The following is a 25,030-nucleotide window of genomic DNA, read 5'->3' on the forward strand; positions in this document are numbered from 1 at the left end:
ACAAACCACTCACAAGACAAACCGGTTGCACTCCTTTTCCATGTGAGCAGGTGGAGGGTTCAGGCGCTGTTTACTGGGACATCAGTTCAGCTGTCTGCATTGTACCAAACATCTGCTGAACAAAAAGTAGTTCTAGTCTGGGCAGGAATAAGCTTTCTAAGACCTCCTGGTGCTATACTTACTTTTTGAACACACCTAACTTAAGCAAGAAACATTACCCAGGCAGAACACCAAATGTGCTTTGAAAGTTTTTAATGGAATTTAAAGTAAAACTTTTCTTACACAGACATTTTCTTCTTACAGCGTAAAAAAAATGTAAAATTGCTCAAACTTACAAACTTGGAAAATTAGAGACATTTCAAGTATGCAATCAACCTCATTTTAGGAAAACAATGTATATTAAAAGTTCAAAATGCATGAATTTTTCTAACAGCCTGTGCTGTTCAGGTTCATCTTCCTTTCTGCTACTGTCCAAAGGAGACAAAGTTCAGTCCCAAGCGGCATCATAATCATTCACTAAGGGGAAAGAGAAAAACAGTTCACATAAGTAACAATGCCCCCAGGCTGTAAAGGTGATTTGAGAACTGATTTGCATCCTACCCCTGTAATGACCAAGACCTTTTCAGATGAGATTAGTTGGAGTGAAAGGCTCAGGTGATTTGACTATCTTTAAGACAGGCCAATGGCTGCAGCATTGGGAAGCTGGCTGCTAGTTTATAAAATTGTGGAGAGATGTCAGGAAGCAGCTGTTCTGCCAGAAACACTGAACATTTTGTGGAAAAAGACAGCTTGGACACAAGGTAAAAGAACAGTAAAGAAGAACTGATGTTGGAATTTCAGCTTTATTCAAGTAAGGTTGTTCTGTAAACACAACATGTCCCAGTCCAGATGCCAGTGACTCCACCATATCCTAGCTGCAGGGCACTTGCTTTCTAGTGTTGTGTCACATGAGTTAATGATTATACTACTGGGAACAAACAGTAGAGAATTCACTTTGGAAGATGCCTGCAACAGGTACCTTCATGCAATCTTTGTTGTTCATCACACACACATTACTCCTGTGAGTAAAAGCACATTTGTGATGTAAGTCGCAACATACACTCTAAACCTAACCAAGGGAAAAAAAAACCCACGTATCTCACCTGGTTTGAGTTCGAGTCCATTTCAAGGCATGGCGTGGGGGTACAGTAACAGTTGGATGGTAAAACGTGCAGTCTGGTCTTGTACACTGGGTATTAAACCTGCAGTGCTAAAAATGAAAGCATTTCAGAAGAGGCTGCTGGGAGTTGGCTGGCTGAACTCCTGGACAAGCTAACCTAGAATGTGTCGCGTGCAAACTTGCCTTACCGTATGATGTATCTGACAGAGAACTGAATCAACAGCTACATAGATTAGTGCAATCAGTTCAACCCAATGACAGAAGGAAATCTTTTTTCACAAGTATTAACTGGATGCTCCAAAACTGCCACTGCACTAGCAGGTGGAAGTTTCACTTTTAAGGGTTTGGAGAGTTTAGTTTCAATTAATCTGTGTGTGCAAGCTAGAAGCATGAGGCAGTGCTACCTGAAAAGCAGAGGAAAAGCCAGAGTATCTGGCTAATCATATCTGGGAAGGGAGTCCTGGGGACCCAGAGCATTTCTGCATTGTCAGGGCTTGAAAAAGCACCACACTTACCAGTGTAAGAATATGCAGGGAGACAATTCTATAGAAGTACCCGAGTTATAAACTCTTGTACTATATAAATTACATTAATGTACTTTAGGGTAACTGGGCAATCTTTAAAGTTCTTGTATATTGCGGCACATCTGAAGGAAGAGCCAAAAGTCTGATACATATTCCTTCTACATAGGCTACGAGATGTCTTCCTGCTCCATCCCCAGCACCCTGGCTGGGCAGATTTTTGACAAGTGCTATGGCTGTCTGCCTGTCTGAAACTCTTCAGAAGCATCTGGTAGAAAGATTATTTAAAAATGTAATTTTCTGAATTCTTTAAGTCACTGCTTTTGCATATCCTGTTTCTGAGCTAAAGTTAAAATGTGAAAAGTAAAAGCAAAAAGCGTGAAATGCTAGTGACATTTCCTGACCCAAAGCAACATATTTCAAATATTTTTCTAGAAAGGAGGGGAAGAGGTAGGAGATAATTCTTACTTTTGGGTGGTAAAATGGACATTCCATTTTCTTACAAGCAGGAAAAAACTTGCAGAGTGGACTACTGGAGGATATAGACGGTGTGGGTAGTGGTGCTAATAAGAGAAAAGAACAGGAAGAGAGCCTGGATCAGAATAAAGTGCTTTTTAAATATAGTTCCACACAAACTTAACTATATCGATCCTTCTGCAAGAAATTACCATTTATAATACACCAAAGTTCTGCAAGAAATATGGGAAGCGTATCACAATGCGCTATGTGGATCTCATCCTGGGGTAGAACAAGACTACTGGGTAATCATTAGTCTTGGTTCTTCACCATTTTAGGACAGAAGGTACCACAGTCATGGCAATGCTTCCAACAAATTAAGCAGAGATTCTGTTAGGCAGAGACATTCAAATGTTAAATTTAGACAGCAGCAAGCCTGCTAGAGTTTAAGCTAACCAGACTGAAAAGCACAGGCAGTGCACTTTCCAGGAATACAGAGGAGCTGCTGGAAATGATACAGGAGACAAGCACATTGCACTCTGCCTTCTGGCAAAGTAACAAAACTGCATCGTACTAGGACTAAGGGCTAAACCTCTTCCAAAAGATCATGCCTTCAGTGGAGTAGAGGCCCTCCACCTTGGCACTGTTCAAAGGCTCAGGAATACCAACCCGTAATCCGAACACAGCTATTGCCTTCCCTGGGTAACCTCATCCCTGAAAGTCATCTCATCATCATGTAAAGTTAACTTTAAGGAAAGTTAACACTCTAAAAAGAACACTCAAAGAACAAAATACAAAGACAGAAACCTCTGTTTTCAATGTGTGTCACAAGCTCCTGGTACAACATGTATCCTATTTCAGAAACAAATTTGAGTAAAACTGCAATGCCAGCTAATCCCGACGGAGGATGGGACTGCTCGTGCAAGTTGCCACTTTGGCCTCGCACAGATTTTATATGGACTCTTGCATAAGAGCGTTCAGGGATTTTTCTGGTAAGAGTTTCTGCAGTAACACTGGATTATTGTTCTCCATCTAGCATTAAGAGTTGAAAGAAAATTAAACCAAATCAAGCATAAAATTATTCTTTAACTGCTGTCAGTTTCTGCTTCCAAAATACCATTTTCCTTTCAGCACTTTCATTTAAAGCTCAGAAAAACAAGAGGTGCTCACCTGGTTTAGGAGGTGGATGGGGGGTTCGTCGACTGGCATGAGTGTAAGGACAGTCTGGCTTAGTACACTTTGCATCGTATTTACAGTTTGGATGGATAAACAAGCATTTATCAGCGAATTTGCAGTTAGGAAAAACTCTGAGGGGAAAAAAAATTAAGTGATAAGTCCATACCGAGAGCAAAATCCCCACGGAGCTGTTGCACATGAGAGCCAGAGTATCACAGAAAGCCAGAACTATAACAGGGCTCACGCACGTGTGTTAGTTACTTGCGCAGCAGGGCACACGGGTGTAGTGTACTAGCTGTCCATGAACAGGTCTGTATCCACCTTCCCTGTGGAGACTTTACATGCAGTAAATAACTGGACTACCTCACGCCCAGTGGAGTTTAATAGCAAGCTACTTGCTGCAAGCTAAGACGCATTATTCTTAGCATGCAGTGCAGAGCAGCAAAGGCACTGTGGATTCAGACCTTCGCCCAGAGGGGGGCAGAATTCCCTCAGTAACGTGGTTCATCCACTGAAGGTAAAATGTTATTTTGAATTTAGTTATGTCAGATTTTAAAAGAAAATTCTAATATCTGAGTAAATTAAGCTACCCAGTCTGGTAACATTTATCTCAAAACAGAAATTGTTTTTCTGGATTGTTGCTGTTTGTGGAAGAGAAGTCAAAGGCACAGTGCACATTCAAGAGTTAGCATTTGCTTTCAAATAGAAAAAAAATTCACTGTATTACTATGTAATGGTACCCTGACAAGTTCAAAAAGCATTATGACAGCTAGCAGAAGACTGCCTGTTGTTTTAAGAAGACACCAATTCCCACACCTCTAAGTAACACAAAAACAACAGCTCTGTATGCTAAACTAAGCTTTCTTCTGCATGAGCACCACTGTGACTCTACTTATTAAAAACATCGCTGTATTCTGGCACATGGTAGATGGGAGGAAAACAGAAGAAATTGCAATGTGATAATCTAGCTCCGATCCCTACCCTAACAGACTTACACTGCCTTGGAATATTTACAAACACAGAGGGGAAATTTGTAGCATTGAAATAAAAATAAAAATAACGTGTCACTTGGATGAGCTTTGCACTACTCACTTGCAAGGTAGTGTGGGGTGATGGTACACACATTCATCTCCATTCTTACAGGCAGGCCAGTACTTGCAGCGCTCAAGCACCTTCTCCTGTTTGTGCAGCACATTTAACTGTTCCATATCCACTAGGAAGAAAATAAAAAAAATACACACAAGCTGGAGCCTTTATGATTCTATAGGCAATTTGGCATACACAATATAGCACAATTGAAATTCACAGTATTTCCTATTCTCGCTCTCCTTTTAACCCAATTCTTGATAAGCCTCTATTAATTAAAAAAGTCATGAAAGTAAAAAAATTATGTACAATCATATTATCCAAAGAAAATTTCCAAAACTACTAAGTGAAAGAAATCATTGGGTTGACAACTGCCTTTGGTGATAAAAGATCAAACTTGGACTGTTTACAAGCAAAATAAATTCATTTTCTTCACAAATCCAAAATGAGGTGTGAAAGTCAAAGAGACCAGATCTGGATCAGACACGACAAAGATTCTTCAACTGGACCTTAGTTATGACTGTTCTGCTGAGCCATGTGTTAATAATAGCAATGTTTCCTTTCTCCAAGGTATTTTTAACTTTAGAAAATTATTTCAAGAGATAAAGTAAAAAAAAAATCAACTTTTACGCTGATCAGATAGTTTATATCTATGATATATTAGTATGGGGGCACACACCACAAAAGAACTGCTTTCATGTAATTTGCTTGGACAGATACCACATTCATTTCAGTTACCTGAACACAGAATCCAATCCAAAAAGTATTTTAAGAAATTCTAAGCTGAAACATTCAATACCTTAAGAGGGAACCTGGAATTTTGACTTTCTCCTATTTAACTTTACTTCTAAAACCTGATTCTGCAAATTCAAGCAATTAAGCACATACTTCACTGTTGTCTTGTTTTCCTAAACCTTTGGCTTTTCAAAGCTTTCTGGGACTGCTAGACTTACCTCTCTGATCTTGCTAGTGACACGCTTGCTCCAGCTTCATTCCATCCTCAGCCTCATTTATACCTTCTCCTTGCAATGCAATCCAACCAAAGACAAATAATGCTATCCTGTTGTAAACCCACACTGCTTGTACCAATGACTTCCACTGTGATCCGATTCTGTGTGACCTTCAGTCACACCCAGGCTACATCTGGCTAACGTAGCTAACCAAATAAGAATCCCTAACAGATGTAACTGTATCAGCAACACTCTCCTGTACCAAATAGCATTAGTCAGGAGTATGAAAGAGACTATAAGCACAGATTTGCAAGGGTAGTACTCTCATATCTATTTCATTGTACTAGTGAAAATGTGCCAGTGGATATATAACATTCCCTTCTTTAAGACTGTCTGGTATGTGTAGTACTTCTGCAGCCATTGGGACTGAAAGGACAATGGACTTAAAAGATCTTTTGCTTTCCCCCCATGGTTCTCTCATAATTGCATTACACATTTACAGCTGGATCCATGAAATTTAGTTCTCTGTATAGCATGAAATACTATTCTTTCCTTAATTCAGGAAATTTGAGTGCACCAAAAAAAATGAATGCAAGGATGACCTTAAAGCAAGTATCCAGTAGGTCTATGACAAAACAGTATCCTTTACATTTTTCATCACCATGTCAGCATTCTAAACAGTTCAAACATATGCTTCAGCAAGCAGTTTCCCATGTTGTTCAAAAGGTATCCTGAATATACAAACCTTCAAGTAAAATCATGCACTATTTAAATTCTACTTTCAGACATTCCAGCAACTTGACTCTACCAATACCTTATATTTAACAGATATTCTGTCTTTTGATAGACAGAAACATCAAGGTTAATACCACCTAATATATTTTTTTAATGTTCAAGGCACAGCAAAACATTCATTGTAAAATCTCCTGTCCATCAACATGGGCACAAATGATAATGGGTCAACCAGAAGTGCAGATTTCTGGCAATGAAGACAAACTATGTTTTCAAAAGAAAAAAAACCCAAACTTTACCAATACTGAGATGTGTGGAGAATTACGTATGTGCCGTATTGCTCAAGTTTATCAAAATAAAGGCTTCTAAAGATATGGCGCCATTGAACTACCACATTTCATTTGCCTAAAGAATGCTCTAATTTGAAGGATAAACACCATCACTTTGAGTTCTTAAGAATGATATATCCAAGAGCTCTATCCACAATCAAACCACCACGTTAATGTTAGATCCTGTTGGTAAGCATAATTACCATCACAGCTCTCTAGCTGCCTGGTTACAATTTGCATCTGCTGTGCTCGAAGGCCTTTTAATCCTTTGCCGGCACACAGATTTTGGGTCACTGGCTTTAATCCTTCACTTATACACATATCTTCCTCCTCTTGATCAGAAAGGTATCCTGGTGGACTGGGCACGCCATCCAGTGTCACGATGAACTTGGGACTAGCAGGTTTCTCTGGCTGTGCAAGCTGGTCTCTATCAAACAAAGAAATGTAGTAAAAATAGATTTTCCTGACTCTAGAGGTTTGAGTAAAAGTGAGCTGCACTAGTAACTAAAAGTAGTACAAGCTAATCTATGGAAAGTCATGCAGTAACAAACCTTCTTTTAATACTACTACTAATATCCTCCAATTAACAGTTTGCCTTCTAGTCTCCCCGAAGCACTAATAAGAAATACAGCCGTCGATGGCATACTGCAGAGAATCTGGCAGGTGTATTTAAGGTTGTTGCATTCTGCTCAACAGATAGATCCAAAAACTCATTTACAGACAAGTTAAATAAAGGAAAGCGATTAATCTTTTGAAGAATTTACAGTTTTCAGACATAAAAAGTGAGGGTAAATACAACTCTTGGAATCACACACATTTTAACACAAAAAGCAGGTGTCTCCTCAGAAAAACTGAACATCAGGAAACAGTGGGTGTAAAAGTTTGTAGGGTGCAGAAGAGAGAACTGAAACACTGACAATAAGAACTCTGATGCTCAGCCTGATCGAAAGATCAGTTTAGCCTGTATCTGACAGTAGTCAACGTGGATAAAAAAGGGACTATAAAAACAGGGGATGCATACATTTTCTCCACTCTTCCACCAACCCACCCATTTCACCCAAGGGATTTCCTGAATGGCATGTGATTCTAAATATTTGGAAACACACTATGGAGTTCTCATCTTTGACAAACAGTGATGGTATAAACTTTGCTTCTCTATGAAATCAAGCTTAAAGCAACTACAGTGCATAATACCTTTAAAAAAAAAAAAAAAGATAAAAATGACACATTAAAGCATCACTAGCCAGAACTTTCAAGTTCAAACAGTCAGAAACTGATCTATTCACATGCAAAAATTTACTGCTCTCCTGTAGCACAGTCACAGTTTTCAACTGTGACATTGCGAGGTTATCCTTTTGGGTTTATTTGTTCATTGCTGGTTTTATTTTTAATTAACACAGGTTGTTTGAAGCCACTCATAGAAAGAAACATTAACAGTTTCTCAAACACAGCAGCCCACAGTGATGAAGTACATCACATTGTTCTGAGTGGTTTTTAACTCTAACAAGTGAGATACATAAAACTATTTGGTAGCAGGAACTATCAAGGCCTTTAACATGTTAAGAAAATGACTATGCACCAGCCATTGTTCCTTTGGGGAGATGAAAACACATACACAATACATCATTTGAAGCTCACATGAACTTTAAACTTTTCTTGGCCAAACTCACCAGTAAGGAGCCTTAAATCACTCGTCCCACATGCCACTTAACTCTCTGCTTACAGGTACTGAGCTACCTGCAGCACGCAGAGTCTGCTGTTTTCCCTCCAGCACTGACATCTCAGGATTCACCATACTCAATGTTGCATTAAAATACATTTCTTGATAAGAAATGTAATCTCAGGGTCAAACAGGTATATAACTAAAGGCAATTTAAGCAAAATTATTACTTAACTAAGATTTCAGAAATCAGAACAGCTGTGGCAAAAAAGAGCAGTGCTTTTCAGTTCCTTCTTCTTCTTCTTTCTTGCAAATCAAAGACATGCTCAAGCTGAAGTTGACCCTGGGAATTATTTTCCATTCAGAAGGATTTCTAGGAGTTTTTTGCCCCTGCTTTTTTTCCTCTGCTATTCAATGTCAGTCCATTTTCCATGACTTCACAGATCCTGACTGAACTGACAAAGCACAATTACGACTGAAAGATTCCATCTAAACCACAAACAAGCATTCTGACTAATAACAGTTCTAAAAGAAGTAACTTTTTACCTTGTCTGTATTAGACGTCCTGAGAGTACTCGTACTGCCTCTGTGGCTCTCTTTCCCAATTGCTGATTTTGCGGCACTACTTCCTCAGATAACTTGGGCTTCTTCAGGATAAATGACCTAGTGTCTGTATGGACCATAGATTCTGCATCATAGTATTCTGAATTGGGAGAAAAATTACACAGAAAAGAGAAAAATAAGGTTTTAGTTGTACTCTTAACTTATAGCATATTTTAAATACCAATTTACATGGTCGATAAGCTGATTTTATTTTGGTTTAATTTCTAGTAGCTTCCAGAAAACATTTTTACTTCCTTGCTAATTCCACAGAAGTGGATCCATAGGCCGTATTAAGCCAGACCGGGAAACTTTGATACCGGAATGGCTGTGCTGAAACAGCCCTGAAAGGAGTCCACACACCCCTAAAATCTCTCAGGCTTTGAACACCTACTGATGTAACGCTTTTATTCCTTAGAGATGTAGAAACCAGCAAATACTATAAAACAGTATAATTAATTGAAAAGGAAGTTATATTTTAACATTCACTGACCAGCAGTGTTCAATTTGAAAACTAGCAATTTTTATTTAAGAATAAAAGAGCACAAGACTTAACCTTGAGTCACTTGCAAGGCATCTTCAATCACAGGATCAATCTGGAGACGAGAAGAGAGTTCCTTTTGTTCAGTTCCTAAAAAAATGGCAATTAAAACCATATTTTACTGCAAGTCAAAATGAAACTATAAAGAACCGAAGCATACTCTTCTAATCCCTTTTATAAGAAAAACCCAAAAGCCTCCACCATTCTAACAAAAAAAAGCCATTCTTGTTGTTATGAACCGCTTTGTCATTGTTTCAGAAACAGTAACAAGTTTTCTCCAGCCAGATGGCATAGAAAAATCTAAATACTGAAAGACTCTAGTCTTTCTCATGATCGTTGCTCAGTACAAACTAGGTCTGTGGGTATGGCAACTTATAAAGGCCAAGTTCTTCCTCCTCCTTTGTAGAGGTGTTGACTATTCAGAGAACACACATAGAGGAAAGCAGATAACTACAAGGGACTACTTTATGGTCTTCTTCGAAGAGGTGACACAAATCAGAGTAGCACCATTCTACGTTTCACTTACAGTTTGAAAACAATTATTTTGCTTTCTGTAGGTTTCCTAAGGAAGCTGTCATTTCCATTTCAATGGCAAAAGAGCAAAAATATTTCGTATAAATATTTTATGTACATTAATTCAAAGACTGATAAAGCGTCTTCTTACGTACTTTGCAGATAAAATTTCAACTATTTTATGTTGGAAGAAAGATTCTATATAAGAAATATGAGACTGAAAAAAAGATTTTTTTTTTAATACAAATATTTATCATTCCTTAACAATGACCTTGAGCTGATGTAACAAAGATCTTACTCAACCCAAATTTTACTCAACAATCTAAATATCTAGACACTTAGCAAGAGTAAACTAACTTCTTACAGAAGTGTTTTCCCACCGCCTTACTTCTAGGATTCCTTGTAACTAACACAGACACACACATTTCTTTCTTTGTAGCAAAATCATGCTGAAAAGATACTTTGATTGCCTTTAAATGTCATGCCGTTTTCCTTCAGGAGTTTCATAACAGAAGTAAAAACAAAGCTTACTGTTCACAAAGTTATCCTGGATCAGCTGTCCTGTAAGAGCAAATACAGTACTCCAACACTTACACAAAAAAATGAAACATTAGAACTACTTGTGTGGTAACAGTATGTTGGAAAGAATCTTTTAATACTTCATATGCTGCAAAATTATTCCAAATGTAGAGTATCTTAACTTTCTCACATAAGCTTGATGACAGAATTACTCCTACAAGACATTAAGGAAAAAAAATACAAAGGATGGGGAAAAGATAAGTTATCCCAATATGAATGGATACATTTGAATTTACTTATGCAAAACTATTCTTCGGTGATATGCCAGAATGCTAATACGACCTTTTGTTCACTGACTAATTTTTCTGAGGGGGAGTGTGGGGTGGGTGCATGTGTAGGGGTGTCGTGTATATATCTCTATCTTACAGCCATGCTTTAGAAAGGGTATTTCCACATGCAACTTTTGATGCCGACTTCAAAAATTAAAAGCATTTGTTTTCTCTGCTCAGCCTGTTGTAAAGACATTCCCTGGTAAAAAAATTTTAAAGAATATTATCAGATGACCTTGAATTCTTTCAACTGTCTGCTCCTTTGGCTCTTCTACTTGAAGCTGAGAACTCAGAGCAGGCAGTCTGTTTTGCACATGGATTACTTCTAACTGAGATTCTTCTGGGCTAATGCGAGTTCTTGGTGCAACTGGAACAGTCTGTTTCTGTGGAACTTTATTTAAAGAAACAATGGTAAATCATTTACATACAACCCAATCACTACACAATACTATTTTTACATATGGTGCTAAAATAACTTTAAAAAATTCCTACACACATACAAAAATCATGTTTAGCTACCTGTGATATTCTTAGCGTGAAAGCACATTCACGCATGTGCATAGAGCGCTCTGAATGGCACCTCAGAACATCTACTTGTAAGACAAAACAGCATGAGAAGGATTAAAGTGACATCAGCAAAGTATTCACTCATCCATTTCTACACATAATTAATTTGGTACTTTCTTATGGTACAGAAATCACTTTTCATTCCCCCTTTCACATAAACCATCATGGATTATCAGTGTGTACTTCTCGTACAGTGACAGCTACTCTATGCTAAGGTGCTTGCAAATAAGAGTATAAAACTTGACAACAGTAGAATGATAGAATAATTTATTCTATCATTATTTCCAACCTTATTCTAAAGGTTGGAAAAGATCCTTAAGATCATCGAGTCCAACCATTAACATAGCATTGCCAAGTCCACCACTACACCATGTCCGTAAGTGCCACATCTACAAGTCTTCTAAATCCCTCCAGGAATGGTGACTCAACCACTTCCCTGCGCAGCCTGTTCTGATGCCTGACAATCTTTCTGGTGGAGAAATTTTCCTAATATCCAATCAAAACCTTCCCTGACACAACTTGAGGCTGTTTCCTCTCGTCCTACACTTGCTACCTGGGAAAAGAGACTGACATCCACCTTGCTACAACCTCCTTTCAGGTAGTTGTACCATGCAATTTGGGGGTAGCTAGATGGCAGGCTGACTTCTTTACTTGGCTTCTGGTAAGACCATCGGAACTGGCTGTGAAAAGCTAAGCATATTCTTCCCTTGGCTGAATATCACATCAGCACTCAACTTCTGACATGTACAGCTAAAAGGTACCGCTCAGTACTGGATTTATCATTTACGATCTTACCATTTGGTTTTACCTATTTATTTCAAATTAGCTTATTTCCATATTCCATTCAAAATACTTAGGAAAATATATTAAATATTACCTCTGAAGTGGAACAACCTGCACAATAATTCAGATAAAATTCACAAATCACCTCTGTATTAAACCATGAAGTGGCACTTTTTGGTCTCTCCACTGAAATATTCTCATGTGGGTAAGTCAACCTATGAGATCACTATCATTAAAAATCAATAGTTTTAATGAATTTTAAAATTTGCTGGCTATGTTCTATTTCCTGCCACATTGCTTATGTACACAGGAAAGTGCTTACTGCATCACCGCCAGCCAAGTACTGTTCCCTGTGTTCCTGCTTTTTCCACCATAAACACTCCTTGCTGGGTAAGTGGCATGAGAACTTAGGAGCATCAGTGCTCCCACCTCTTTTCTAAACAAACTGCTCATTCTGCTTACCGTCTAGGATGAAGACAAGCTCTTAATGCTTGGGAGGCACTTACGTTACTTGCTATAAATGAAGAAGCATAATCTTCTTTTAGAAGTTCATTTACTGTATTAAACGTATTTTGTAGGTAGTCAAGCAACTCAACAGTTTACTAGAACTATTCTTAGTTAATTTTTCTTCAATTCTAGGTTTGGCAATGATCTTTATTAGTCATCCATACGATTTATTCTGTTTTAAAACCAGCTCACACTATATCCTGCTTCTAACACGCAGGGACAGCTCCTCCAATTCAAGAGACTTTAAACAGAGAAAACGCCATACGCATCTCGTGCCTTTAGATCTACTTACCAGCAACTATGCAACCTTGAAAATACAAGTAATGACAAGTAAACACAGAAGACGTTCACAATAACCAATTTGTAAATATGCTAATCTAGAAGGAAGATACGTGTTTCTTGCAGTTAGTTTGCAGGTTTTGAGAACAGACCAGGCAAGAGGTTTTTGGATAGCTTTCAGTCTTGCTCCAGACTGCATAAAAGTCAATGTTTAGGTAGTTTAATGAATGCTCCTTCCCTAGCAATGTGCAATGCTTCCTTCTGACAACACTAGGTTTATTACCACCCAGTGAAATGAAAGCACACAAGACAACAGCTGGATTTGCTTCCTCAGTAGAAGTCTCTCCTAGCTAGGAGAGCTGAACGCCTACATACCATCAACTGCTCAGTTGCTGTATCAACTGCAACTCAGTACATAAAATCACTGAACTGAAATTGCAGCCTCACAGTTTAAAGATAATATACGCTGATATAACAATCAGTACATTGCTTGTTATTTTGCACTTCTATTACCTATACCCAGTGCATTTTCATTTTTTGCCATTTGGCTTTTTTCTCCTCCCCTCTCAGAAGGAAGGAGAGCGCAGAAAATGGAAAAAAGATCAACCAAATAGCTCTACCTACCTGCCTAATTCTGAACACTTTCCCCTTGGCAACTATCAATTTCAGAATACTTCTGGCACTTTCCATTTCTATACACTTTAGAGACTTAGGATCTTGCTTAATGTATTATAAATAACTCTTTCATCCTTTGTTTATGCTTTCATAATTCATGACTGAAGATAAATATAATGTTCACAGGATGTGGAAAATCCTTTATGTGTATCACTGACATGAGCTATTTAACATTCTGTTTTATCTCTAAGCGCTATCTTTAGCCTGGATTTCTAAAACAGGGCTTCGAAATATTATAGCTTAGCACAAACAAAAAAAATGCTGATTACCAGTAGAATAATTGGTTGTTTTTGTAACTGACTCCTGTGCTTCAGAGATTGCTTTCAGTATTAAATTCTTATTGGCCTGTTTTGAAGGTGGCAATGAAGGTCTAAGGGAGATAAAAAAACAATTAATTGTACATGAATTGCAACAGCAACTGTATCCACATTAAACACAGGTATTTCAACAGGTTAACACAGTTATGCATAATACTGATCGAAAAAAATCCTTATCTAAAATCAATTCATCTATATTTGTTTTCAGTTTGTTAATCTATTCTCTGAGTGGATGGGGATCCACAAAATGCTCTCAAAAATGGAAGTCTGGAGGCATGATTTCACCTCTCACCTTAAGCTGCTGTAAAACCATGCTGCATCTGAAAGGCACAAACTCTTGCTATTCATTTCCACCCCCATGCCTATTGCTATGTTTGTGTTGGTGCTAGTAATTATGCAGCTGCCCCAGGGAGTAAGATCCAGCTGAAAACTGACTCTATCAAAAATATATTAGTTGTAAAAAAAAAAGCTTTCTATTTGTCTTTGAACATCAACAATAAGGAAGTTTAAATCAGATAAATGTGCTGTGGCACTGAAGAGAAATTCAATAAAGTTTTTTAGCTTTAATTTAAAGCCTATAAGCTTTAATTAGCTTAAAACAATCTTACACAAGCTAGCACTGTAGATCAGTAGAACCATCTCTTCCATAGTTTGAATGTTGTTCCTCTTATTGCTGAAAATCAGATATAAACCACTGATGTACTTTGACTAACACCTGACATTCAGACAGAATTAGGGAGCAGAAAAAAAGGAAAAGCCTCCCATGTCTTTTGAAAAGTTAAAATCACCTTAAAGAACAAGTGACAATTGGTTTGAAAACTATTCCTGAAATGAAAACAAAGCAATTAAAACTCCTGGACAACTATTTTACCACATTAAACACCTAGTCTGAAACACAGCAAAAGTAACATTTTTTGCCAATAAACTTTTCCAAAATACTGTAAAGTTTCACACTTCATTGCAGCTGATGCACAATAATAAAAACAGGTCACAAAATCAGAGGAAAAAAGCTGGTATAAACAGACATCTCACCCACAGAGTTGTGAGGTAGTACAAAAAAAATATAAAAATGGTTTACTGAATTTTGTCTGTCAGTCTTCAAAACTGCAAAGAGTTTTCCCCAACTTCCACTTTCAAAGTTTTTGTTCATTAAACTCATTCTGGAAACCACACAGAATCACTGAGTTCTTAAGTACCTTCTTTCGGGCTTTGCAGGTACAGACACACTGCTGGAGATACTTCCTGTTCGTAACCCATAGTCTTCCTCCTCCTCCTCATCTTCCCCATCATTACAGAACTTTTTCACTTTGACTACTGAGCTTACAACAGGCAATCGTCTCTTCCTGGAGCTTTCTTCCTACAACAAACAGATCAGCCAAAACCACTCATTTAGCACAAAACATGTATTAATAAGCCAGCAAAGAAAACACGGCAATTCTACCTATAGCCAGAAGATGGAGAACTTCATTCAAGTTGCATGAGTCTAGGACTACTCAACTGCAGAAACAACTGCCTGCAGAAACAAGTGACAGCACTAAATATGAAAATCAGACATATTTATACTGAAACATCTTATTAAGAATGTAACTGTAAGTAACATTTAGAAAAGGAAAAGAAAAAAGTTTAAAGTATAGACAATTTACCCAACTTCTACAGAAAAAGCAGGTTTTTCCAAAGAAATTCATACTATCCTTCAAGATGCACCTGTTGAAAGTCTGATAGAGAAAAGTGAAATCAGTATGAATGACACTCTCCTCTGTATCAACTCTAATTTCAGATTAGTGTAAGGATTAATTTCTATCGAGCTGACGTATTCCAAAGGATGCTAATAGCTATTCAGAGCCAGCATGGTCCAGTTTAGGCAATGCAAGGCCCCTGTTCTGACGCAGCCACTCACCACCACCACAGTGCATGTGGTAGTGGCAAATTTAAACGCTAGGCTGCGTGAAAGCATAGGAGAAAGCACACACTAATAGTTCCTGTAGGAACCATCACTCGGCACTGAGCTACACAGGAGCACAATGAGGCATCTGGATGCCAGGTTTGTACACAGTACCCTTTAAATGATCATATAACCTCCAAGGAGAAAGAAATATCCTAAGGGATGGGCCTGGACTACAAAAGATTCATACAGTAAAAAAACCAATACCTAAAGAAATTACCTTTTTAAAGGTAAAACTTCCCAAAGTACAAGAACTTGTGTAACAGAAGGTAGAATACAGCAAAAGTCCACAGTTCTAAGTAACGCTCCTGAAATAACTCTCTTCTGGACTTTATTCATGAAATAGTAATAGAAGAAAACTATCACAAGACCTTTTTCTAACATTTCCAAGGAGAAATGTGACTGTCATTCATCAATGACTTGCGTACAGCCTTAAACAAATCACTCTATTCTCACTATATTCGCATTCTCACTTCCCCATCTCAAAAAAACCAGACATCAGCACATATCTTTGTAAAGCATTCTAGATTACATTCTAGATTTAGATTTATCCTTTATAAAGAACTAAGTAAGTAGGAGCAATGACAGAGAACTATATAAGCAGTAAGAAAACACAGATGGACTTGGAATACAAGGCACCTAAAATTCGTGCTTCATTACAACATTAGCAGCCATAACAACCTTCATTCGTCTCACAAAGAGCTCTTAACTGATTCATATGTATCATCTTAAAACTATCAGCTAGGACTGTCACCCTGCCCAGCTTAGTCTGGCCTCCAAAATATGTAGGGCAGCAATCACCTTTTAGTTTGTCCTTATAAAACACCCATCCAAAGAGTTCTTAAATGCCATGGTTCTAAATAGTATTATAATAATAATAATAATCCTAATAAGCAACATATCCAGGCTTTGGAGACTGATGTGTCCCTAGCATAGGTATGAATAAACAGCATTCCAAAAGTACAGATTTACAGAACTGTGTAAAACTGGGGATTTACATAGCACTTCCACAAGATCATGCCGTTTCAATGATCTAGATATCAAAAGTATTATTTCTGATTCATCACGTGCACCACAACAATGTGATAACCCATCAGTCCAACTCAGTATGGCAAGAAGATGTACAAGCTAGTTAACTCTGAGATGCAGCAGCCTGTCAAGTGATGATGTTAAACTATGCAATCTCTTTTTATCAGTGGACCCAAAGAATGAAATCCCAAACCTACTTGCATCAGTGACAGAAGCCCTTCGATTTCTCTGAGGTCAAGATTTTACTGGAAGCGTACATAGCAGTTTAGGTTCCTAGCAAGTGTAAAATATTGCAATAGTTTAGATAGCACTAACCTCACTGCCTACTTTATCGGCACCAAGTTTGGAGGTGGGTCTGTAACTCTCTGCTAAGCTGCCAAAAGCTTCTGGATTGCACAGCTGGCCTGTTTCCAAAGACCTGCAGCTTTGCGTGTCTAACTGCCGGCTCCCCTGTAAGTTGCCCTGTTGTGACAATCTGTGCGCGTGTATATTGCCATCTGCACTCCTGCTAGCTGGTGGTCGGTAGATTTCAGCGGATGGACGAGAAGAACCGTAAGTTACAGTTACAATAGGTTTCTTCCGTGACAAAGGATTTTCCTGCACGAAGTTTAGGTCTTCATCAATTAGATCATCTGGTTCAGGTTTAATGTCAATTACGGCTTCAGAAGGCGACAATTCCCTCAAAGGCTTGACTGTAGATGTTAAGCGGGATGCAGAACCATCTTCACAAGACTGCCTGAGAAAATAAGAAATCGCCAGCTAATAACTCATCTGCAAATAAAGCTCTGGAAAATGAGAACTGCTTTTTAAACAAAGCCAAGCAGGGAAGAATCATTAAGGTATTATTGTTTATACAACTCTAACATACTGATCGCAAGTTCTAGTTTGGTTAATTAATCTAAGCCCATCTATTGCTTAAAGAAACGGAACTGAATTCCTGATATAACGTTTTTTATGCAACAAACTGTAGCAATGCTACAAAACTCTTCAAAACTACCTTGATCTTTCCAAGTATCTGTGGTCTTCAGAATGACTACTACAGTCACACAACTACTAATGTCTGAATGCGTGTTAGTAAGTAACCAGAAGCTTTACCGTGAAGCGGTGTTCCTTTGCTCTTGTGAGCTAGTTGAAACTCTTGAGTCATTTCTTTCAGTCCGAGTGCTCGAAACTGCAAGAGGTGGCAAGGTATCCTCACACCTCCTCTCATCACTCACACCTGAACTGCTTTTGCTGGAAGGAAGGTTGCTCTCAAAGATAGTAGATTCTGAAGACTTTACACTAGTTGGTTCTGTGGAGAAAGGTACCTTTCATTTTTATAGCAAAGCACAGCAACACAGATTTTCCAGTAAACATAGCTAGGAACAAGACATTGCGCAGATCTGAAAACACAACAAGCTGAAAGCTGTTTCAGCTGGAAACATCAACAAGAAACACCCAGAAATAAATTCTGGACTCAGAAATAGATTCTTTATCTCTATATAAAGCGATTTTCTAAAGAGCCAGAACCCAAAAGACCATATAAATTGAAAATGAACAAAACAGCTCTTTTTTGAAACTCATTAGACATGCAACACTACACAGAAAAGATAAACCTACTTTCACTCTAAATTAATTTTCTTACCAGTAGTCACAGAGCGCAGTTTATCCAAAACACCATGGAGCCTGAAATATATGAGGGACAGGGAAGGAAGCAAAAGAGAAAAAAGAGGAATAAAAGAAATTTAACTAACATTCAGAATAACAGTATTTCAGAAACCAACTGCCTTTTCCCCCCTGTAACAAACATCTCATTTATCTAAGACTTCACTTTCCAACAACTGGCATATGTTTAACCTCAAAAGGGAGGCTTTAAGCATCTTGCTTCCAGTGAGTCTTCATACAAGCAGGTGGGGTATTCATCACACCACCTACTTTTGGCATTTAGTTGGTTTATATAATTAAAGCCAGTACTTTCTGCTGTTTCACTAAAACCAATGGAGCAAGTTAAATGTCTTCAAAAGGAGCGATTCAAAAAAACCTAAGTTAGAAGCCTGAAGTGTAGCTGAAAATTTCACTTCGTATATGAAACTTCAATTACACAAAGTTAAACATAATTCTAAATACAAACCTAAACAATATACAATTCACAGCACTTAACATACTCAGGATTCTTCCAGCATGCTTTGTGTATACCTACAATATTCTCTGAGACATGTTGGTGAGCAAAAACATTTCAGTGAAGTAACAAATTTACCCTTTACCTGTGAAAAACGCACCAAGCCAAAGCAATACTGAAAAGCAAAAGGCTACAAAATAATGCTGTTTAAAAATAAACACACATTACAGTGAAAAGAAAGAAGAAAAAAAAAAGAAAAAAACCCAACACTTAAATGCATATCCTACTTGGAATTAAAATCTGATCATGGGCATCTCCATAATTTAGACTATTAGTTGTGTATATACTGAGTATTAGGAGGTGAGGAACAAAAACGTACTGAAAACTGGGAAAAGTAAGACTGCATCTGAGTATAAAGGAAGGCTTCACAAACCTCCCTGTGAGTTTTCACCAGAACACTCTTAAAAGTTCTGTCAACTGAGCTCTGCTAATGCATATCGGTTTTCACACTGACCGCCGGATAACTGTGACCTGACACTTGGTTCAGTGAGAGTGCTGGCCAACCAGCAGGACTGCCAGGTCTGCCACAGAATTGCTGTGAAACTTTTGCTAGATGAGCCTGAATTACCAGCTACAGAGACAAACCAAGGAAGGCGGTCCTTGTTGAGCGTTGTATTTAGCCAGAGACCCAAGAATCTAAACATTCTGGGCTGCCTTTAAAAGAAAGCAAAGCATATAAAACTCGCAAATGCAATGCTATTTAACTTCTTTACATCAGTCCTCTTAAAGTTTATTGCATAGGTTTCATCTTGTCTTCTTTTCCATCATTCTTTCAACGAGTATCTACTTTGTTACCCAATAAAGCACTCTGAAATTTAATTTGTATTTATAAGCAAATGTGAATACTGAATTGAGAATAAAAGACTCATTACACTTGGAGATTAAGCATGTGTCAAAACCAGCAGGAGGTGTAATATCTACATATATTTGATATCCAGTTCTAAATATATATATTTTTTTTAAATCTTGATTTCTCTTCCCTGCTGCAATTTGCTTTCTCTACATCTTTATTATTTTTTCAATAAAATTTTAGTTTCATTTACAAAGCCATAAAAGTGTTTTCTGCTACATATTAGTGTGTTATTTCTTACTGTATATCAGGATTCAGTCAAAACCCTAGTACTGGAGTTACCCTCATCAACTTGTAAACCTCACTAATTTGACTGATTCCCAAAACTACTACGAGAAAGACAACTGCATGATTTACAGATACAGTGAAACCCAAAAATGTTGCCTAGGCAGGCCACAAGCGGGAACAAAGAATATAAATGCCTGTGTACTCTTAAAAAAAGGGGTGCATGTTAATTGCATTCCTTTCTTCTATTTCTGACAAAATGTCATGAAAAAATTGAAAAATTTGAAAGCAAACTCAAATTATATCCATACAAGTAACCCTGCCACAGGGAAATCCATCAGTTTAAATATTTAATACAGTGAACTGTAATAGCTGGAACTAATTTCCACTTTTGTCAGTGTTTATGGTTTCGTAACATACCCAACTTCTAAAATATTTCTCTCTGCTATTTAATAGCATAAAAGCTCCTACTCAAATAAAAAGGAGCTTGACTAAGCATGTAGAAGAAATACTGGAGGTGAATGTAATCAGTCAATATGAAAATTTCAAAGGGAGCTAACTGAAAAAGCAGAAAAAATGTAATATTTCTCTAATCTATACAAAACAAAATAACGTTCCTTCAAACTATATTAGGTTAGAGACTCAGAAACAAGATTAACTTGAAAAAATACATGGCTGAAAGCAAGTAAAAACTCTGGAGTGAAATACCTGTTTTGACACTCTGAAACATGCAGTTAATTAAAGGTTTATTCAGTATTAGAAAATACATGAGAAATATTATAATGGTTGTCATGCAGCATAGCATAAATTAATCCACACTGTCAGGAGTTTTTAGAGTTAATCTGTTGTTAATTAGTCCAGCTCACAATAATTCTGGGGTCCTACTTTTGTTTTGTAGAGTGGGATGGTGGTAATAAACAAACAGCCTGAGAGGTGGGAATACCTAAGCATCTGGTGCTAAACCCTGTCAAAGACAGTATACAGAATTAGACCCACTGCTCATCTGTCCTGATATAGTAATTCCCACACACAACAGCAATCCGAAGCACTATTAGCATAAAAGCAAAGAAGTTTGTCTTTGAAGAACTATTTTACATATAACTACAATGAATAACACTCTCGTGCTCACAGTGGGTTTTGCAGAAATAGTTTTTTAAGTCAACATACGGTCCTCACTTACCTGAGCATCTCACACTTCACTGAAAAATCTGCCTGGATTTATGAGCAAACAAAGAATATAAGCCCTCCGGTCCTTTGCCACTTAATTATCACTGCAGTAGCCTAACTGTTGACAGGCTAAAAATAATTTACTTATTAGAGCTGCAATGTAAAAGTTTTGATTAATGTAAGTTACACAATGGGAAGATAAGTAACTTCTTAACTTCTGAGGTTTCACTTATAGAAAGCAGTCCTGATTACTGGTAAGAAGTGTGACAAGTAGCTTACGAACATACCAGACAGTAAACCTGACAGTATTGTTTCCAAGGAAAAGGGAAAGGTCTTCTGTCATCTGCTCCTGACTCTTCTTATTGGCCACCATAACCATAATATAATCAGGGAGCTCTTCATCTAATAGAAAGAGAAATATAATATGATTTTTTATACTTTAAAACAAAAGATATAGCAAACACCCTTAAACATGTCACTGGATAATTTTTTTTCCCCCCAGTTTTACTATAAAGACTCTGCAGGCAGAGGATTAGGTAAGCAAATTAACAAGACTTCCATTTCCTCTGAGGTTCAATGCAAGTTTCAGCTTTGAGTGAGGAATAAAAGATCATCAACTTCACAAGAGCATAAGCTGAAGCTAAGATCAAAGTACTTAAAAAGTGAGTAAATAAAAGACAAAAAGGACAAAAGAAAGCCACTCTGCTGCCTACATCCTTTTACTTGAACACTAACAACTATCTACAATTTTCATCACTTCAATATTGACAAATAGAGCACCTTATCCTCATCAAATTTCCTTTAGTTACAATTTTGCTTTAGTTATCCCTTTCAGGTTTGTGCATTAAACAAATCAAAACTGCATTAACTTCCAGATTTTCCATTTACAAAAAATATCAGGCCTTTGAAAGAAACAACAAACCAGCAACCCCAAGAGTCTGATTCTCTAGCTCCCTAACATACGCAATTTCATACACGGCAAAAAATCCATTCCCTGCTGGACAGTTCACACAGGGTACACATACTCATCAGAATGGACAGGAAGGTGTTCAGAATCTGAAATTAATACATTAAGGATTTAGGGAGTCTGGTATTTGGTTTTTACTTTGGCTTAGTTCTGATCTACTCTTAAGGCACATTTGTTGCTCAAGAGCATTGGGTATGCTTCCTGAGCACATATTTCAATTTAGTTTAATCAAGCACCTCATGCTCTCCAATGCCACTTCATGACATGAATATAACAGTAAGCGAAGATAGCTGGGAAATCCACTTCAAATTGTGGATTTCCAAAAAGGCACTAATATAGCTGTACTCATTTCATTAAGTGTGTACATAACATGAAAAATACCTTAAAATTTTAAAAAATTAAATAGAAATCAAAATACAAATCAAAGGAATTGCCTGTCTTTTATGTCTATGTATCCTGTAAATAATTCATCTGTACCCTAGACTACAGAAATAACATTCATACGTTGCACCTGCACTCCACTATCGCTACTCAAGTGTTCCACCATAACACATTCCTAGCCTAAACCTAACTTTTTTTTGGTGAGTTTATCTTTAATGTAAACTAAAAATTGCACAAGATGGATGGATACCCAGACCAAGGAACTTCGAATAAATTTTATTTTTTGGCCAAGTTACTTTTAAACCTGATCAGTTCCTCAGGTGGTTCAACGCTTGATAAAGTAAAGATGATGATACTTTAAGTATAGATAAGTTAAAACATAAACTTAACTTATAAACATAAGTTAGCATAATTACCTGTAACAGTACGATAGAATGAAGAGAGGAGAGGAGAGTAGAAGAGAAGGAGAGGAGAAGAGGAGGAGCAGAGGAAACAACTGCTTTTCTCAGTGATTGCATTGGCTTATGCCAACTTAAATTGTATGCAAAACTACAGCCTTTTGAAAATGTTGATAGTTGATGAATATTTAACTATATATTGCTTCACAGATATGAATTTTTCCTTTGTACGTTCTACACAAAAAGTAAGTTTCAATACACCCTGTTGTAGAAGACTTCTCAAAAGAAAAGAACTAGCAGTTACAGAAAGAAACAAAGGCATGGTTCTTGCTCACAGAGGCTAGAATGAGGGAGAACCAATTTTTACCAGTTACCTAAAAGAAGAAATAGAGAGTTTTTGAAAAACGTTACTTGGGAAGTTGCCAAAAATACTCTAGTCAAGAAAAGAAATCTGAAAAATGACAGAAATTTGGAAACAGGGGTTTAAAAACAAAAAAGAGGCCAAGGGAACTCAGACCAATAAAGAATACAAAGCTATTTAAAGCAGTTCAGAAGCTGACTGAGAAGGTGGTGCAGGCATTTTATGATGATCTTGGGAACTTCCTTCTGAATACAGGAAAGAGAAAGGAGAAAAAAAAAAGCAAAAAGAATAATCAGACATTGTTGGAATCAAAGATTACTTGTATTCCACCGGCATCTTGGTATTAGAGATAAGAAAGATTTTTTTTTTTTCCAGAAATGCAGGGAAAAGACGACAAGGAATCAAGGACTAAGAAACTGAAACCTGGAATAATAGTAAAAAACAAAAAAATGAGTTACTAAGAAAGACAACTTTTGAGATGGTGAAAAAAGATGACCTTACAATAAAAAAAATTCATGGTTCCTTGGCACCTGCTGAATTCAGAACATCCACTTGTAGGTAACTCCCTTCTACGTCAATACATTTTGATTCCATAAATACAATGGCCCCCTTTACACAGGAAACAAGATTAATTAAAGATCAAACTACAAACTTTGAACTTGGTCCTGCAACTCATGGGATCTCTGAACTATGCTCTCAATTCCTTTCCTCCACCTACAATCCAAGTATCACAAACAACAAGAAGTCAGTTGCAGGACTGAGGTATTCTGCTTCCAACAGAACACTGTGTGAAGTTATCAACTTTTACTGCTGTAAAAACCAGCTGCCATTAAGTGCAATATCCATTTAATCCTGGATTCAGGGAAAAGAAAAAACCACACACAGACATTCACGCTGTTCATATCGCTCTCCTCACAATCCACAAAAAAAATCTCACCCTGCCTCTAAGATCCGGTTACCTATGTTTCATTAACATTAGATTAATGTAGCTATTAATTTTCCCCTTAACAGTCAAGCTCTTACTTTTTGTTGATTTGTCATGCATAAATATTTGACATGGCCTTTCCACCTCCTAAACAGTCTCTCTCTGTCTTACAGTAATATCCTTTCTCCTAGTTCTCAAAAATGTCTCACCCTGAATTCAAAAGGCTGTTGAAAAGATACCTAAGAAAGACTGAGTCCATCTAAGAGTAGTCACAGGTAACTGCTGTTATAGCTGCAAGGATCTTGCTTTATATAACATTTCTCCCTGCACTTCAAAGAAATTGCCTTAAATACTCACAGACACATCGTTTGTTTTTCTTTCAATTCCCTTGCCATGATTGCACCTTGAAAGGGGAGACTGTTAGCCACCTTAGTTACTTTCTTTTACTTCTTCATACATGATGTCCATATACCGCCTCCTCTTACACTTAAGACTATAGATCGTTTGTGAAGTGTTTTTCTTTCATACTAGTCAGGTACTTCAAGGTAATTCATCTCATGCTTCTGTATACAGTAACACAAGTAAGAGTAAGCAAATACGCTGTTCCATTAATTAGCTGGCCATTTCCTATCTAATAACAATGAACCTAAAGAAGATTGCTAAACACATGATAAAACTTACCAACATAAGCCCCCAGCTCCTGCAACTTTCCTTTTATAGCACCCTAAAAAACAATGAAATAGCATTTAAGGGACGGAGCAACAATTTTTCTATTTCTAACTGCAAGACAGTGGGAGGCTTAGCAAGGTTTTTCTCATTGTTTGAACATGTTGGTTTAACGTGTTACTTTTCCTATTCTCCACTGCTTATGATATAAATGTTGTAACAGAGATGAACTGCCAGGCATCTCATATGCTCTACCATATTC

The 25,030-nt window shown here is 37.4% G+C and overlaps 1 protein-coding gene across 1 annotated transcript; it reads right to left on the bottom strand.

Annotated features, from left to right (window-relative positions):
* Window positions 1–237: 237 nt before the first annotated feature.
* On the bottom strand, window positions 238–24,821 carry ZC3H14 (zinc finger CCCH-type containing 14). Its single transcript, XM_010288998.1, has 16 exons — window positions 24,784–24,821; window positions 21,358–21,472; window positions 18,295–18,335; window positions 17,766–17,961; window positions 16,986–17,406; window positions 14,896–15,056; window positions 13,652–13,752; window positions 10,807–10,962; window positions 9,226–9,300; window positions 8,616–8,772; window positions 6,565–6,836; window positions 4,405–4,525; window positions 3,307–3,443; window positions 2,149–2,243; window positions 1,143–1,249; window positions 238–516 (listed from the first exon to the last, which is right to left on the bottom strand). Exons 2-16 carry the CDS (start codon window positions 21,447–21,449, stop codon window positions 510–512), a joined length of 2,139 nt encoding a protein of 712 aa, XP_010287300.1. The 5' UTR covers window positions 21,450–21,472; window positions 24,784–24,821; the 3' UTR covers window positions 238–509.
* Between the last annotated feature and the right edge of the window lie 209 nt (window positions 24,822–25,030).

This window comes from Phaethon lepturus, unplaced genomic scaffold, assembly GCF_000687285.1.
Source record: "Phaethon lepturus isolate BGI_N335 unplaced genomic scaffold, ASM68728v1 scaffold8686, whole genome shotgun sequence".
Classification (NCBI taxonomy): domain Eukaryota; kingdom Metazoa; phylum Chordata; class Aves; order Phaethontiformes; family Phaethontidae; genus Phaethon; species Phaethon lepturus.